An 18,530-nucleotide genomic window follows, 5' to 3' on the forward strand; every position below is an offset into this window, starting at 1 on the left:
AGAACTTGCGTATAAAAAATAAATAAAATAAAATTCAAAAATTCAAAAAAAAAAAAAGAATCCGTGGTAGCTCACAGTCAAGAAAATGGCGAAGGAAAATCCCATTTGATTCAAAACCAAACGCACTATGGGGGCGCAGTGGGGCCACTGCTCTGGACTAGCGGGGCGGGTTCCCGAGAGAGGCACTGGAGGGCTGAATGCTGCGGCCGCAGGTGAGCTGAGAACGCTGCCAGGCCTGGGGCTGAGATAGCATCCCAGGCCACTGGCTCTCAGCTTTGTGGGTAGGAAGCTCAGGGACAAAGACACCTACCAGCTTGCTTCAGACTCTCTTCTGGCCTCAGAGAACTTTTGTGAAGTCTTCTAGCAAGACTTAGCTTTCAACAGCATAGATGGAGACGTCGCTCTGATGGGTCTGGTGGACACCCACAGCCCTGGATGACGAGGGACCCAGAAGTCACCAGCACAGAGCAGGGCAAGGCTCCCGAGGTGTGCATCTGTCATTGTGGACTCTCCAAACCCCTTTAAGCCAATGATACTTCCTAATGCTCTTCTGAAGTTAGCTGTTGGTTGAAAGAATAGGAAATGGGGACTTCCCTGGTGGTGCAGTCATTAAGAGTCTGCCTGCCGACGCAGGGGACATGGGTTTGAGTCCTGGTCTGGGAAGATCCCACATGCCACGGAGCAACTAAGCCTGTGCGCCACAACTACTGAGCCTGCGCTCTAGAGCCTGTGAGCCACAACTACTGAGCCCGCATGCCACAACTACTGAAGCCCGTGTGCCTACAGCCCGTGCTCCACGGCAAGAGAAGCCACCGCAATGAGAAGCCCGCACACCGCAATGAAGAGTAGCTCCTGCTCGCCTCAACTAGAGAAAGCCCGTGCGCAGCAACGAAGACCCAACTCAGCCAAAAAAAAAAAGAGCAGGAAATGGAAGTGGAGAAACTCTGTGACCAGGAGGCTGTCCTCAGGCTCCTGACTTCACCCACAGGGCATTCAGCCTTCCCTCCCTCCCAGAAGAGCCCTTCTCTTCTTCCAGGCTAAACCCTCCACCCATGTTCTCCCTTTTCTGTCTCCTCTACGGCATCTCCTATCTCTCCCCAGGCCCACAACCCACCAAAGTCTCCCTCATCCCCAAAACCTTCCCTTCACACTGTCTCCATTTTCAGCCAACATCTGCATCCCTTTATCATCCCACTCCTTGAAAGAGAATTCTGCAGTCCTCGTCTCCATCATTTCCTAACTTCTCCTTACCCCTCGACGACAGCAATCTGGCTTCTGCTCTCACCACGGACGCTAGAGACGCTACGATGAGGCCACCAGTGTTCACCTCGCTGCCAAACCGTGGCCCCTTCCAGGCTTGGGCTCTACAATATCTCTGCGTGCTGTGATGCTGTCTGCTATCCCCACCTTCATACGAAAGTCTCTCCTTTGTGGGTGTGGTTCTCCTCCCATCCCTTTAACCATTCCTTCTTGGTCTCATCTATGGGTGCCCGTTCCTCAGCCTGCCCCTTACATGTTCCTTCTCTCCAGCTCTGCCCTGGGTTCTCATCCCAGTCTGTGCACCCTCCCTAGGTGACCTCACTCCCCCCCATCACTTTGGTTAACACGATTCGATGGTGACTCCTCAGTATGCATCCTGACCTGTCTGCTGGGCTCCAGGTCCAAATTTCTCATCACGTATTGAGCACCTATTGTCCGTTATCTGCCCTTCTTCCTCTTCCCATCATCTGGACTAATCGGCTGGACCTCCCGTTCTCTTGATCTCCGGTTCTAGTCCCACTAATGCTCAGTATCTCAAGCTAGAAACCTAAGAATCCTGCCGGGCCCTTCCCCTTCCTTAGCTGTCCATATCCAAACTGTTGCCAAAATCCTCCTGATTTTATACCCAAAATCTCTCTCAAATCTGAGTCTCTCCATGCTTTACTGACACAGGAATAATAAGAGCAAATACCTATACAGTTTATATGTTCTAGACATTGTCTAAGAGGTACACACACACACACACACACACACACACACACACACAAACAGCCCTGTGAGATAGGTACCATTATTCTCCCCACCTGTAAGATGAGGAGACTGAGGAACACAGAAGTTGAAGAACTTGCCCAAGGTCACACCGCCAGGTAGTGCCAAGCCCAGGAGTCAAACCCAGGTTGTCTGGCTCTAAGTCTGTGTGCTTAATCCCTCTCCTTGGCATTGCCCACTCCTCCTACCACAATGGCATCCCATCAGGCCTCTCTTGCATCAGTGCGTCATTCATCCTTCCTTCCCTCCTCACCCACACCCCCTTCTAAGGCTCTTCCATTAAATGAAACTAGTTATGCTTGAAAATGCCCACAGGATAAAATCTAAGCTTCTTGGGAATTCCCCGGCGGTCCAGTGGTTAGGGCTCTGCGCTTTCCCTGCTGAGGGCCCGGGTTCAATCCCTGATCGGGGAACTGAGATGCCACAAGCCATGCAGCGCAGCCAAAATACACAAATAAATAAATAAACTTCTTTGCTGGGTATTCAAAGGTCTACATAATCTGGCCCAGCCTCATCTTCCACCATCACATCCCATGCTGACCTTCTCACAGTTCCCTTTTACATAGTGAGGCTTCACCCTTACTGTCTCCTATGCCTGGAATATTCTTGCCGCCCCTCTCTGCCAGTCAATCAAACCCCTTTCTCTTCCCTTGTCACCCGCTTCAACACCATCTCTTTGGTGACATCCTTGGGCAGTATCTCAGAGCTCAGTACTCTTATGTCTCTTACAGAATTCACTGCAGAGTTCATTGCCATTTATCTTCTTACAAATGACACCCTCTATCCAGCTCTTAGGAATGACTAAATATTCAAAGAATGAACGTTTGGCCCCTGATCCAGCCTGCTGGGTCCTCCTGTCTCTGTCCCTTGAATTTCAAAAGATTCTTTTTGCTGGATCACACAAGATCATAAAGGCTGGAAAGATTCCATGTGACATATTTCTCCTCACTCTCTACAGCTCAGGGTGAAGAAATGGACACTCTCTTCCCCATTTCTCTTCAAAGAAAAACATGAAAGGAAAGTGGAAGCAAAACCAAACAGAATATGGCATGAGAAAATTGATGGGACCATAACATGCAGACTGCAGGGGCCTTAGCAATCATCTCAAGCAAATGTCTTCCTTTTATTCATTAGGACACTAAGGCCCAGAAAGGAGAAGAGGATTGTGTAGGGTGGAAACAGCACTGGCACCCAGGACCTCTGATTCCCTGTCCAGGGATCTGGCCTTGTTCTGTGGCCTCCCAACTCTGTCTTAATCTTTCCTGGGGACTGAGGGGTGGCCCTGTTTCTGGGTCTCTGGATCAGCTCACAATTATCTCCCAAACAGGCTCAGGCTGCTTTCCTGGGACCAGGAAGTTAAGAGGCTCAGCAGGAAACTTCATGATGAGGCAGCGTCCTTCACTCATGCAATCTTAGGACGGCACTGCGCCCAGACCCTGGCTGCAATTCCCAACTGCACCAACTGGCTTGGGGCCTTCCAATGTGAGCTTCACCAAGGGCAGCGACTCATCCTTTGCTCTCCTGCGTCTGCCACCCCGTCTCTGTATCAGACACTGCTGGGGCCAGAGGGGCTGCCCCTAGCCTTGTCCTAAGCACAAGGGTTTCCCAAGCTCTAGAAAGATCACACAGGCAGCCAAACCCACCGGGCCTGTGGAGCGGGCCACCTGTGGGCTGGGTTGGTGCCACCACGTCTTGGTGTGGGATGGGCTCCTCCACGTGCATTTCATCCAAGGGACCATGAGAGGTGGACCCTGGGCTGGGACCCTCGGAAAGCACAGGCAACAGGCCACATCCCAACCTGCCGAGGGCTCCTTCAGGATCACTGAATCCTCGGGAATGTCCTCCATCCTCCTGCCCTGGAAACAAACCTGGCCAAACTATCCCTCAGATGAGAATCTGTCTCATCTTTAAAGACCTTGAGAGAGAAGCTGATTCTACAGCCTCCCTCCCTTGGTAGCTCTTCCAGTGTTTGGTAAGCCACATTGGCTGCAAGTCCTTCCTTTTAGCTCACCTAGATGTGTCTTTAACTGAAGCCTACCTCTGTCTTAGGTCTTGAGGGCAGAGTGAGAGTAGCTGGCCTCCATGTGTTAGCAAACTTCCCCAATGAACACAATTGCAGAAGTTGCCTAAGAGGTTTTGGGTTAGGACTCCAGATTGTTCCTCTCCAACTGTGAAGGATGTACCCAGAGTTAAAAGCCTTTCAGGAAATGTTAGTAAGGACTTCAAATCACTCTACAGATAAAGGAGGAGAAGAACATATGTCTGAGTTTGACCTCCACCCCTGACTTCCTTCTAAACTTGGACTCTGGATATGAGTGGGAAGGACCCCTAGTGAGTATCAAATGTATCCCCAAATTGGGGTTGTCTTTCCTTCCCCCTGGCTGTCTCCTTCTCTAGCCCACTCTTCTCTGCTTAACAAACTCTACTGACTCTTCAGAGCTAGAATCAAATATCACCTCCTCCATGAAGCCTGCCCTGAGCTACCGGGAAGAATGAAGTATTCTCATTTCTGTTTGACACCATGCTTTTTACACGCCTCCAATAAAGCATGAATGAGATTGTATTATAATTATCCACTCAAGAGTTTCTCTCTCCCCTCCCCTCTCCCTCTCCCTCTATCTCTATCTCCCCCACTTCTCAATCTAGACTGTGAGCTCCTCCAGGGAAGAGACCATGTCTTAATTTTCTTTGTATTCCCACATCTGGCACAGTACATGTTCCCTCCCCCACCCCAAATTTATGAAATAAATTAATTCTTCAGCTGAGAAAACTCATACTAAAAATATTAAGTGACTTGACCAAACTTATACAGCTAGCTGGTGGCCAAAACAGGACCCAAACCCAGGCTTTCTGACTTTGTTTCTAATTCTCACGTCTCTGCCTCACTCTAGGGCCCAGTGTTGCTTCCTGCTTGTCTCCAATTTAGACTTTGTTCCCCCAATGAACCCTCCCACCATCTGCCTCTGACATCACACCTCGTCTTCGCCCTCAGCCCCCAACCTTCCCATCAGCCTCTAACTTCAATGGGAAGTCCTCTCTTCATTCACCCTCCTCTTTACACATCCAGATCTATCCATCCTTCAATCCATCCAACACCACCTTCTCCTGCCTGAAACCCTCCCTGACCAACTTGAACTCCACCCAGCTTGTTCCTTTAAAGGCGCCCAACTTGTATCTCCATTGTCCCACTGAGCTGGGTTACACCCTCCTTCCTGAACTCTTTTTGTCCTGGCTCCCCTGTTTTGTCCTCTATCTTCTTCTTTTAAATCAGGAGTTCCTTTGGCTATTTACAATAGCCAGGACTTGGAAGCAACCTAAGTGTCCATCGACAGATGAATGGATAAAGAAGATGTGGCACATATATACAATGGAATACTACTCAGCCATAAAAAGAAACGAAATCGAGTTATTTGTAGTGAGGTGGATGGACCTAGAGTCTGTCATACAGAGTGAAGCAAGTCAGAAAGAGAAAAACAAATACCGTATGCTAACACATATATATGGAATCTAAAAAAAAAAAAAAAATGGTCATGAAGAACCTAGGGGCAAGACGGGAATAAAGACGCAGACCTACTAGAAAATGGACTTGAGGACACAGGGAGGGGGAAGGGTAAGCTGGGACAAAGTGAGAGAGTGGCATGGACATATATACACTACCAAATGTAAAATAGATAGCTAGTGGGAAGCAGTCGCATAGCACAAGGAGATCAGCTCAGTGCTTTGTGACCAGCTAGAAGGGTGGGATAGGGAGGGTGGGAGAGAGGGAGACGCAAGAGGGAAGAGATATGGGGACATGTGTATATGTATAACTGATTCGCTTTGTTGTAAAGCAGAAACTGACACACCATTGTAAAGCAATTAAACTCCAATAAAAATGTTAGAAATAAATAAATAAATAAATAAATCAGGAGTTCCCTGAGGAGCCCAACCCTCCATCTTTCGTACTTCCACAAATTCCTCTACACATAGTCAGGCCATGCAAACAGACTTGCCCAAGAGGCAACTCAAGCTGAGCTTTGATAGGAAAAGAGTTGTGGTCTTAGATTCCAGACCACATCCAGCCTGCAGATAATCCTAAATAGGGCTGCGCTGTCAGTACTCTTTTGAGGACATAATGAAGAGGTGACCCCAACGTTGGATTGTGGATTGGGGGAGGGGTTGGATGCAAAAGCCCTTGAAAGACCCCTTTCAATTCTGAGAGCTATGAGTCTATGCATAAACACCCTCAAACTTCCCTTAATCTTCTTTGTGTCCCCACACCTGACATAGTATGAATGACCCCCAAAATTTATAGAATAAAGGTTTTCTTCTGAATGTCCTTACCTGCCTGTTGAAATCTAAGCCGTTTCGATCATTTCCTGGAAGAGATTTAAAAAAAAAAAGAAAACATTAATAGCTAGCAGGATTGGAAGAGACTGAAAGTTAGTGGAAAATAGGATGTTGGGATGGGCTTATCTTTATTTTGAAAAAGAACAAAATGCCTGCCCTGTGACCAGAATCTTCTTGCTTATCCTGTTTCCTGGAAAAGTCTTTGGAAAATCTCCTTCAGGAAGGTAGGTAACCAGGGAAAGGGGAGACTGACTTGTCCAAGGTCACATAGTCTAACTGAGATTAGAACTTGCCACACCAGATTGCTTCTGCCAAATGCCCTCAGACAGAAGCTGTGATATATGCTGTAATAGAAAAGCAAGGAATGACCAGCCACAAATCCTCAAGGAATTGCCCGAAGGCAAGAAGGCCTCCCACTATCCCAGCCCTCCAGCATTGATGACACCTAAATCATGTCAGGTAGATGAGGGTCACGCCTGTTTCCACCCCCCCAAATTTTCTTCTTGGTTTTATTCATCTTTTTCCCTTTATAATAAATGTTGGGTTGATAAAGTAAATGTGTGCTTAATAGAGAAAACTTTTTGGTACAGAAAAAGTATAAAGTAGCAGAAAAATCAATCTGCAGAGAGGCAGCTGCAATTAATATTTTTGTATATTTTATGGTCTTTTTTATGCTTGTTTTTCCTCATTGATATATATCACTCTGTATAGATTTTTTACCCTGCTTTTTCCAGTGAGCGTCATAATCTTTCTCCTACACTATTAAGGAATGTCATAAATCTTTCTCCTATGTTTGCAAAGATCATTTTTAATGGCTACATAATATTCCATTTATGGAGATACCAAAATCTGCTTAAACATATACCTGTTATTAGGGAAATTGCTTCCATTCTTTGCTATAATTAAATTTCCTATTCATATAGCTCTTCAGGGCAGGAGCTGCCAAACAATCTTCCTTTGTGCCCCATGGGTTATTGGCTCTATAATGGCAAGAAGATGATATTAAATACCACCCAGAGCCTAGCACTAGGCTTAGTACATAATAGGAACTCAAATTATATTGGTTGAATGAATGAATAAATGAACATGTGAATGAATTCAGAACTTTCAATCAGAAAATTCTTCTGCTTTCCATCGGTTCTTCAATAGCTTTGGAATGAAGTCCAAATTTCTTAGTATAACATATAATTCCCTGTATGACCTGGTTTCTGCCTACCTTCCCTGCTTTGTCTGCTGCCTCTCATGATCTCACCTCCCTCCCTCCCAGGTACCCTGTGCTCCAGACTCATGGAAAGCTTGCTCATGTCCAAACGCGCCACACCTCTCCCATTTCCACGCCTCCATGCACTGTTCCCTTCCACAAAGTTGGTCCCCCTTCTCTCTGGTCCTTCAGGCTTCTCTACCAGCCGTATGGCACATGTCATGTAACTCTTTATTTGTCTGCATGCTTCTCTCTCCCTCTAGTCTATGAATTCCTTGAAAACTAGGAGGATGACATTCATTTTTCTCCTCAATGGCCACCACAGTTCCTAACATGGGTCAGAGGCTCAAGAAACACCGGATAGATGAATGAATGGGGTCCAGGAGAATCCTCTGGAGCTTTAACCTAAGCCCCCTTCCCTCTGCTCTGTTCTAAACAACGGGTAAGTGAAGCCCTTGCCTGTATGATTGGTTGTGAAGCATCTCCGAGAGCAGCTGGGCCAGCAAGATGACAGCAGAGGTTGAGGGCTACAGGATTCTGAGAAAGAGGAAATTAGTGAGACGGGAAGTCACCTTTGAATAGCAGCCTGATTTTGAGACTAACGAAGACTAAATAGATAATCTGTGAGGGGAGTTAAGATGGGAAGGGCCCACAGACTGAAAATAGTGTGTGTGTGTGTGTGTGTGTGTGTAGAGGGTAGACTTAAAGATAAAATTGCTTTTATATTAAAAATTATTTCATGACATTGTACAGGTGGCCTAGTAAGGAGTGATTTTAAAATTTGACCATAGAGCAAATTCATTCATTCCACAAGTATTTGCTAAATACACTCTCTATACCAGACACTGTTCTAGGCACTGGAAATATAATACTGGAAAAGATAGACAGAAGTCCTTGACCACACGGAGCTTCTTTTCTAGTTGAGGAGACATAAAAGGAATAAGAAAACAAATATATAATTTCATTTAGAGAGAGTTACTATGGAGAGCAATAATACATGGTCAGGGGAAGAGTGTGTCAGAGGCTGTCCATAAGCAGGGTGGTCTGGGGAAGATCATTCCAGACGGAGGGATCGGGACCTGAGTGAGGCAAGAACAGGCTTGCCTGCTGAGGAACAGTGATGAGGCCAGCCAGGCTGGAGAGATGTGGATGGGTGTGACCAGGGGAAAGATGACATGGATCTGGCAGACGGGTCGTGCTGAAGACTTCAGCTTTCATGCCAAGGACGTTGGGAAGTGATCAGAGGGTTTTGAGCAGAGGAGTGACATGCTTTGACTTAAGTGTTTACACCTGCGGTGATCAGCTGTAGGGATGAGCAAGGAGGAAGGGAGAACAGCCAGGAGGCTATCGCAGTGGGTCAGGTGAGAGGGGGCAGTGTGCAGGATAGAAGGGCAGCCGTGCAGGTAGTGAGAAGGACCTGGATTTTGAATTGATAGCTGACAGGGCCAGCTGATGGCTGGAAGGAGTGGTGCAAGGGAAGGAGAGGAAGGATGATTCCTAGGGTTGGGCTTTCTCCATGGAGTGAGTGGTGGAGTCATTCCCCAAGATGGGGGTGACTCGGGGAGCAGCTGGCTGGTAGCATAAAGTCAAAAGCTATGTTCTGGGACATGTTAACTTTGAGATGCCAATTAAAGATCCCAGGAGAGACAGGGAAAGGAGTTTGGACTCAGGATACGTGTCAGGTCAGAAGTACAGGGTGGGTAGTTTTCAGCTTATAGGTGGTATTTAAAGCCATAGGACTTGATGAGTTTACAAAGGAACTGAGTCCAGATGAAGGAGAATAAAAGGGTCAAGGTTGGGAATGATGAGGAGGGGCCAGCAAAGGAGACTGAGAAAGAGTGGGCACTCTAGTAGGAGGAAGACCAGGCAGGTATGGTGTCTGGAAGGCAAGAGAAGGTGTAACACCATTACCTCCAGAAGAGGTAATAACATACATGTGAATGAGACCTAGAAAGGGAGAGAAACCTTGAGGGCCAAAACAGTCTGTCTTGGACAGGTCATCAGGATTGTGAACAATTAAGAAAAGTCTTTACTTTCGATATCTGCGGATGCCGTTAGAGTGTTGTTTGTGAGATCCACAAAATGCAAAAGATGAGCAAACAGCACTCAGAGATTAATTTTAAAACCCACCAGCCAACAAGAGAACAATTTCTCTTGTCCAGGAGTTTCTCCGGGGTCTTTCTCCAGAGGCCTCTCCCCTGAGGACGCACCTGCTGCGCTTGGAGCCTGAAGATGGAGCCTCCCCTTCTCATCACACTCATCCTGGCCTGCGTCGGTATCATTGTCTAATCCTCCTTGAGTCCCAGGCTGACTGAATGGCTGGACTGGAGGGGCCCAGGCCAGCCAGGACCTCCCAGGAGATGGACCCCTTTACTCTGGGACAGCAGAGAGTGGCACTAGCTCAGCACTGGGAGCTGAATAAAGGTTCAGTCCCCCAAAGTGACTTCACCTCCGATTCTGATTCCACTGCTAAGCAGGTCAGAGTATCCTCAGGAGACATGGCTTCCCCCAGCTGGGGAGAAGGAGCTCAGAGCACCTGGGGGCCTAGGTGGAGACACCATGACATAGTCTAATGCAGGCGTTAGTTCATTTCTGATGACACTGTTGATTCTCTCTCCAGATCTGGCTGAGGGGAAACGGCCTCAGCCCTCATGTTACTGCTGCTTCTTCCTGCTTCTCTCCCATGTTCCATGGACCTAGTTCCACCTGGCACCTCTCCCCACCCAGCTTACAGGAAAGGCCTGGGAGGTGGTGCCTGGGAACTCTGGGACAAGATCAAGCTCACTGGGGTTCTGCTGCTGCCCTAATGCTCTAGGTTGAGAGGTGACCGACAAGTCATTCCCAGGACCCAATTTATTCATTTTTGAAACAGCGAGGAGGGTACCCCTCTTTCCTAGAGAAAGAAAGGGATGCAATCACCATATTGTGGGAAATACTGGTCCACAATCACCAGAAACTTGTTTTCTACCCCTTTAAGCTGTGGTGTGTAGGAGCAGCAGGGCATACATGAAACAGTCCTGGACTTGAAGTCAGAGAATTAGGGTTCAAGTCCTGGCTCCATCGCTCCCGAGCTGTGTGACCTTGGTCAAGGCAGGAAGCTCCAGAGCCTCAGGCATCTTGATGGCAAAATAAGGTCATAGTTTCAATTCCACCCACTTCCCAGGAATACAGTAAAGCTCAACTATATGCTGGGAAGCACTCTCCAGTTGTGTGCTGGGCTGCACACGTCCCGGGCCACTCCTCCATCAGGCTGGGCCTGCTCCTTGGTCAGGGATTTTGCACATGCTGTTCCCTCTGACTAGAATGCCCTCTCTCCCTAGGAAATACACACTCGTCCTCCAAGACCCAACTCAGATGTCACATCCTCCATGAAACTTATCCAAAGCAAAATGAGGGATTTCCTCCTCTGTGTTTCCACCTCTCTTACTTATACCTCTTCCAGTACCTACCACATTTTTTAAAACTCAGTGTTTTGTGTGTCTGTTTCCCTCATGAAATTGGGAGCTCCTAGAGGCTAGGGTTATTACATCTTATTCATTTTTGTACCCCAAGAGCCTAAAACAGTGTTTAACACATAGTAGGAACTGAATGACTATGTGTTTAATTGATCCAAATCACTAAGGAACTGCTACAGAAATGAATCTTCTATTCAGATCTAAGAAATCACAGGTGTCACCACCTGCAGAAACCTGATCATATTCTATTATCCAAGTTCTGGCTTTGAAAGATGGCAGCCACTTGCAGAAAAAAAACAAAGCAGGACAGACACACAGAGGGACCGGAGCATTATTTTTAGCATTGGAAAGATTCTGAAGTCCAACCTCAGAGGGGAGCACGTTGCAGTGGTCACACAGCCTCAGAGACCTTGATTCCGGACTAAAGCTTGGATTTTGCAACTCCCATACTCATACAATTTTCCCAATAAACCCACTGCATCCAAAGTCCAACACAGAGAAAACCAAGTATTAGACTGTAATCAACAGTTTAGGCAAATAAGCAGTATTGATGCCGATCAAATCTGGAAGTGATTTAAAGCAGAGCGTGAGATTAATTCAGACAACTGGATGATGAAATCAGGATTAGAAAATATTTTGGTTGATTCTAATAAGAGGCCAATACCAACAACATAAAATGTAACAGGAATAAATCTAAGCCCTACGTTTAGGTTAAAAAAGGTCAATTGTATACATAAAAGATAGAGGAGGCTGAAATTAGAAATGATTAAGGTGGTAAATTTTATGTTTAAATTTTATGTTTTATGTTTAAATTTAATATTGTATGTTTTTTACCACCATAAAAAGGAGAAAAAAGTAAAGAGTTTTTTAAAATTAGGGAATTATGTTTTGACAACTACTGTAACCCAGAAAGCTAATTTTCTACCTCATACTGGGTAGGCAACTAAAGCAGTCAAATTGCTCAAAAGTATGCCCTACCTTTAAGCCCATCTGCTACATATGATCTGGCAATCCTACTCTGGGTGTATATCCACAGGAAATGAAAACAGGATATCAAAGAGATAGCTTCACTCCTCTGTTCACTGCAGCATTATTCACTATAGCCAACCTAAGTGTTCATCAATGGATAAATGGATAAAGAAAATGTTATATATATATAACATGTTACACGGTGGAATATTATTCAGCCACGAGAAAGAAGGAAATCCTGCCATTTGCGACAACATGGATTGACCTTGGGGGCATTATGCTAAGTGAAATAAACCAGACTGAGAAAGACAAATACTGCAAGGTATCACTTATATGTGGAATCCAAAAAAAAAAAAAAAAAGAGTCAAACTCATAGAAACAGAGAGTGGAAAAGTGGTTGCCAGATGCTGGAAGGGTTCCGAAATAGGGAGAAGTTGGTAAAAGGGTACAAACTTTCAGCTGTAAGATGAATCAGGTCTGAAGATCTAATGTATAACATGGTGACTATAGTTGACAACACTGTACTGTATAATTAAAATTTGCTAAAAGAGTGGAACTTAAATGTTCTCTCTCACACATATAAAGACAAATATAGAGGTGATGGATGTGTTAACTAACTAGGTGGTGGGAATCCTTTCACAATGTATACACGTATCAAATCACATGATGTACATTGTAAAAATCTTACAATTTTATTTACCAGTTACACCTCAATAAAGCTTAAACAAAAGACTCTGTGCTACAATGTGAAACCTGATACAGAGTTTTTTCAACAATACCAATAACCAACCTCAAACTAGAGCAATGGAATAACACAGCAGATACATACAGTGATTAAAAATTCAAGTGTGCATAATTTAAGATACTTGACCATCAAAATATCTATACTCTGTATTTTATATTTTCAAAGAGGTTAAATCTCCTAAAGAAATATAATATACCTCTCCTTCCCAAACAAAAACAAAAAAGTGATTCCCATTTCTGTTTATTGGCAGACAGTATCTGGAAATAAGCAAACTGCAGTTCCTTGTGGGGAGGGGAAGAGAGAGGAGGCTGGCGCTAGTGTCTCATGTGAAAAAGAAACCAAAAAAGGGAGAACTTCAGTTGACTGAAGCCAATATTGGCCTGAGTGTGCTGCACAGGTGTGGTGTAGCTGCTTAAAAAGCTAATGCTATCCTGTGCATTAGCAGGCATGCAGACCGTTGCAGATCTCTGCTGAGAGTATCACGTCCAGTTCAGGGCAACATTTTGTAAAGGGACCCTGACGAACTGGGCTGTGCAACATGAGGACCAAGACGGTAAGGGGCTTAGATGTCACACCAAATGAGGAAAGGATATTTAGCCTAGAGAGGAGAACACTTACCCTTAGATGTCTTTTACGTTTTAGAGACACATACTGCCATATTTAGGATTGAAATGTTATAATGTCTATAATTTACAAGAAAATATTCCAGTGACAGGAATGGCAGAGATGCGATGGTTGTTGAGAGTAGGCAATGAGTATATGGGGCTCATCGTTTTAGTGTCTACCTTTGCATGCATTTGAAATACAAAGTTAAAAATAAAATATTTCCCCCAGAAAGGATGAAACAAATACGGCAAGATGTTAACAACTGTTAAATCCAGGTGATGGGTATATGGCTGTTCATTAAGCTGTTTCTTCTCTTTTCTATGTATCTGAAGTTTTTCAAAATAAAAAATTTTAAAGTAATTCAGTGAGGGAACATTTGAAAGATCTACTTGGCATAGTGCCTGGTGCATAGTAAGTGCTTCAGCAAATGTCAGTGCACTCTTCCTTCCTCCCCAAATATTGGCATGGTATGTGAAGCAGGCTTAGTCTGCAGTTCCAAAGACCCAGCTCCACAAAGGTCAGTGCTGGAGGCTCCTGCAAAGCAGGCTTCACCTCAGTATAAGGAAGAATTTTGTAAAACGTGGAATTGTCCAGCAGTGAAACCCACAGTTTCATATCAACAGGGCTCCCCATTGCTAGGAATATTCAGGCAGAGGTTGCTTATTTCAGGGATGTTATAGAAGTGGTATTTGAATTGAGGGGCAATTTGATAATATCAAGAGGGGGAATCTCGGGTGATCTCAGGGGACTGAAAATTCCTTCTATCTCTAAAGTCCTAGGATTCAATGCAGCTGATTGAAAAGTACCAGGGCTTTTTCTTCCCCTCCCAGAAGCTGGTCACTGTAGCATTTGCAGAGGGAGGCAATGAAGGACCAAAGAACTCTCCCCACCGTTTCCCTCTGTCCTGTTTGTTCTGCCCACAACTAAAAGATATGAACACAGAGGGCAGAGATGGGGCAGAAAGGGCTCACAAAGGAAGCTTCAGAATCCTCTCTTTGGATGTCTTGGGGGCAAATGGGTAAGAACTGTGCCAAGCTGGAAGGGACACCAGCTAAGGTCTCTCCAAGCCTCTTTTGGTTCTCATGGTCTCCTGGCCATCTCTGGACCATGAAGCTTCTAGCAAGAAAGCCAGAGCGCAAACATCTTGGAACTATGGCTCACGGGGCTGGGAGGGACCTGAAGAGATCACCAAGGCGAGTGCTCTGCCTTTGGGAAAATGAAGCATTATTATTCACCCCCATTTTACAGTGAGAAAACTGAGTCTCAACAAGGTTAAGTGATAATATGTACGAAGTAACAGAGCTTTTAAAGTATGGGCACGTGTTGGGAATGATCCTCAGGGGAAGACAAAAACCCATGTCTCCAACCCCAATGTGGTACATCCTTCCCACGCTAGCGTAACGCCACTGCTAGCGTCTCTAAAACTCAGACAGTGTCTGAGAACTCCATCCAAGTTCCAGCTAAATGCCCCAACTCCTGAATCTCCCTGGTCCCACACGGTACCCAGAACTGTTCATCTATACCAAAGAGCTCCAGACAAAGGAAGAGGCCAAGAATACAGTTCGAGGGATTTGGGTTAATTATGAAGACAACATCTCAGTTCATAGAAAATGGGATTTAGTGACCAAAAGAGGGTAAAAGGCACCTTGAATTGGCAGGGAGACCCGGGATTCTGGATAGAATTTCCTGAGGCCAGGATGGCCGTAAAACCCAATGGAGTCCCCATGAGAAAGGCCAAGGATCAGTCTGTAGGAGGTGCACAGGGGTCAAAGGCAACTTCCGCCTCTGCCTCTCCTTCCCTGGCATCTGGTGGGCACCAGGTCAGCAGTCCGAGCCACCTGGCAAGGAGCCCCGTCCGACAGTAGACAGGAGGAGCCGGCGCCAGCCCTCTGCTTTCCCACCTCTGAGCCACAGCCTCGCAGGCCCGCTGATTTGCATGCTTTGGCAGCGCTGGGATGTGAGTTTGCCTGGGGAGCAATTCTCTGGGTGAGGGAGGTGGAAGCACAAGAATCCTGTTCCAGCAGGATTTTCACTCCTGCCTGGTAACACGCAGAGAGCATTCTGCAATGCGGCTGAACCTCTCCCATTTCTGGGCTGCTTCTCTTCTCACCAGCTCCGCTCCCAGGTTAACCCAGCAAGACTTCCACTGTCATTTTATGAACACTTGGCAAATGTGCTGGCACTTCCTGGGATAGCAATGATTAAAGCAACCAGGACCTTGGAAGCACTGCTGGGCAGGCAGCCGCCAGAGCAAACCACGAGACTTCCCAGTGAGGTCGTTCAAACCAGTCAAAACACTTTTCCCCAAGACCCCACAGACACCATGCCTACCTTTTTTGTTACTTGAGACCCCTCCAAGGAACTGGGCACTGTTGCCTAATGGTCAGAGTTCTGTACAGAGAACACACCGTAAACTGAGCTTGAGGGTTACTTCAAAGGCTGTTTTATGCTGGACCTTGGGCAAGTTGCTTGATCTCCATAGCCTTCAATTTTCCTTACATGTTAAAACAAAAAATTCTGCCTATATTCCTGCCACCTTCTTCGTAGGAGCAAAGAAATGTCCAGGAGGAAACTGAGGCTGGCCCCTGAAGCCACCTGAAGAACAGGACACAGGATGTCCTTGATGGGCTGTGGGAAGAACACTGGCATAGGGGATGGGAGATCTGAGCTTCAGTTCTCCACCAGCTGAGTGTCCCCGGCTGTGGATAGCAGGTGCAAAGATGCAGCGTGTGAGCCATGCCCAGGGCAGACATCACTAATGGACGGCCTCACTTGCCTCCTTTTCCTAAACTCAGTGCATAGTGACCACCACTGATGATCAGAAGCAGCTCTCCTGAAGAAACCCACCTGCTACCCCAGGACAGGATGATCTTACAGGGTCCCTCCACCTCTGACCGTCTGTGGCTTTGGGGATTTTCATGATTTAAAGCTTCTTCCTCTCTAGAATGGCAGAGTAAACATGACTGACCTCAGGGCTTCCTTGCAACATGGCCTGTGTGAGCGTTCCAATGAGTTTCTCCACCTGCACAGTCATGAGACTGAACCCCGAAGCCTTGCTCTCCAGGTCCTTACCACAGATGTCAGGAGCGTGGGGCTGAGGAAGGCACCCACTGCCCACCTTTGCTAAAAGGGAAGCCCAGCCTCCTCCGACTTCCCTTTATCATCTGTCGTCATTCTCTGATAAATGAAAGGCTCCTCACCGAGGTCTTCGAATTCTTTAGGAAATAAAATCCCTGTTTCTTCTCAGTCTGAGCTATAGATGGGACTCTCTGGGGCCCCCTGCATTGCCCCTGCACCTCCTGCTGGCCTCACACTGAGGCCCAAAGTGGGCAGCATGATCAGAGGCTATGCTGAAGAGGCCAGGGACTCAGGTCCCTGCCTGGAATGGGGCCAAAGGGCCAGGTTCCCCAGCAAAGTCTCCACTCATAATCCGCTGACCCTAGAAAACAATAAAAATCCAACTTCAAAGGAAAGATTCTGTTAAAGAAACCCAAGGTTCCCATCACTCCTAAACAAGCACAGGTCAGAGAAGCACCTTGGCTGCTATTTTTCTATCAGAACTTTCTTGTGCTCGAGGGGACCACACAGAGACTCCCAGTGCAGCACCCACCACTTACAGGTAGGGAAACTAAGTCCCAGAGAGGATGAGTGATGAACTAAAGGTCACACAGGTAATACATGGCAAAGCAGGAACAAAGCCCGAGTTCCGATGCCTGGACTTGACTCTCCACCCTAGCCCAGGGGTTCCCTAAAGGTCACCTCCAGACCAGCCCCTTCTCTACTCCTTGCCCAGCCCTGAGAGGGGAAGAGATTCAAAGAACTTTAAGGCTGGTAAGAAACACTTCGCCGCCCCCTTCCCGGAACTGAGTGAAGTGGGGGTGAGAAGGGTGGGTGGGAAGAGCAGGAATAGCTACAGAGAGGGTCGTGCAGCCGGGCGCTGGTCCTCATGTGGGCACACAGACGTCCTTTGTGCAGCTCAGAGGACCACGTGTGTGGTAAGAAAGCTTAGATGGGAGATGCTATCTCACATTTGTAGAACAACTCTCACTTCTGAGAGCTGCCACAGATACACTCTTGTTTCATTCATGCCTCACAACTTGTTTTACAGATAAGGAAACTGAGGCTGGGTCATGGCGCCTGAGCTGGAGGAGAGGAAGTTGGATCTCAGGGCTCTGGCTGCAGGGCTGGTACCCTGGCCAACACGCATGGGTCTTGGGGTGTGCACTGGGTTTGTTCCTTTCTGTGCAGTGCACTATCATATCCAGTCCTTATTAGAGTCTCGCCTGCCTGTGAGGTCTACGGGGCCAGGATTCCAGAACTCCTGTTTCACCAGTGCGTACACTGAGGCTCAGAGAGGACAGTGCTGGTTAATGTCACACAGAGCCGTCTTCTGCATCCAGACACCATGCCCTTTCCCTCACCCGGGGTAATGTCGCTTCCTCTCCTTCTGGGGCCTGTGTTCCTAGGGCTGGAGGGGCCAATTCTGAGGGAAGGGTGATGGGGAGGGGGGAGACTTTGTCCAACAAAACAACAAAACAAAAGCAAAAAACAGAGGACTGCCTCTAGGGTAGGGAAAGGGCTTTTAAAGAAACAGGGATCTCAACCCATTGCTGTGACCTTGAGAAAGTCATTCCTCTTTTCTGACCCCACTCTCTTTCCCCATAAAATAGGAGAATGGGACTAGATCAGAGAATTTTCAAACATTTTGGCAGGAGAACACTATTTTCAAATAATAGGGATTAATTAATAGTTGACATTCATTGAGCATTTACTATGCACCAAGCTTTGTATTAAACATTTTATACACAGGACAGCATTTAATCCTCACAACCACCCTATGAGTAGGTGCTCTTATTATCCCCATTTTACAGATGAGGAAACTTGAGGCTCAGAGAGGTTAATCAACTTGCCCAAGGTTACTGATTAGTAAATTGCCGAGTAGAAACTCAAGCCCACGTCTGCCCACCAGCCAAGGCTGACCACACCACAGTATATATTGACATACTATCTCCAAATGAAAACACATATGGAGTCGCCACAGAAACTTAAGGGGGAAAAAATGAGACCTTCAGATTTTTCCAGAACTATAAAGATCATCTAGTCTCCCTGAATCTGTACCATCCCTAAACACTGGGTCCTGGGAGGAGGGGTCTTTCCACCAACTCCCTCCCCTTCTTCTGGCCATTTCCTGATTGCC

The 18,530-nt window shown here is 46.6% G+C and overlaps 1 protein-coding gene across 6 annotated transcripts in view; it reads right to left on the minus strand.

Annotated features, from left to right (window-relative positions):
• POU2F3 (POU class 2 homeobox 3) overlaps nt 1-18,530 on the minus strand; it is an 80,452-nt gene that overhangs the window by 44,887 nt on the left and 17,035 nt on the right. For 3 of the 6 annotated variants that reach the window (XM_059930190.1, XM_059930192.1, XM_059930196.1), the window contains 2 exons: nt 8,018-8,095; nt 6,352-6,386 (listed from right to left, as the gene is read on the minus strand). In XM_059930190.1, the coding sequence (XP_059786173.1) occupies nt 6,352-6,386; nt 8,018-8,095 (113 nt within the window). Of the gene's footprint in view, nt 1-6,351; nt 6,387-7,222; nt 7,283-8,017; nt 8,096-18,530 lie in introns of those variants that run through there. The other 3 variants (XM_059930193.1, XM_059930194.1, XM_059930195.1) reach the window with 2 other exon arrangements.

The sequence above is a fragment of the Balaenoptera ricei genome, chromosome 8 (genome assembly GCF_028023285.1).
Source record: "Balaenoptera ricei isolate mBalRic1 chromosome 8, mBalRic1.hap2, whole genome shotgun sequence".
In the NCBI taxonomy this organism is placed as follows: Eukaryota; Metazoa; Chordata; class Mammalia; order Artiodactyla; family Balaenopteridae; genus Balaenoptera; species Balaenoptera ricei.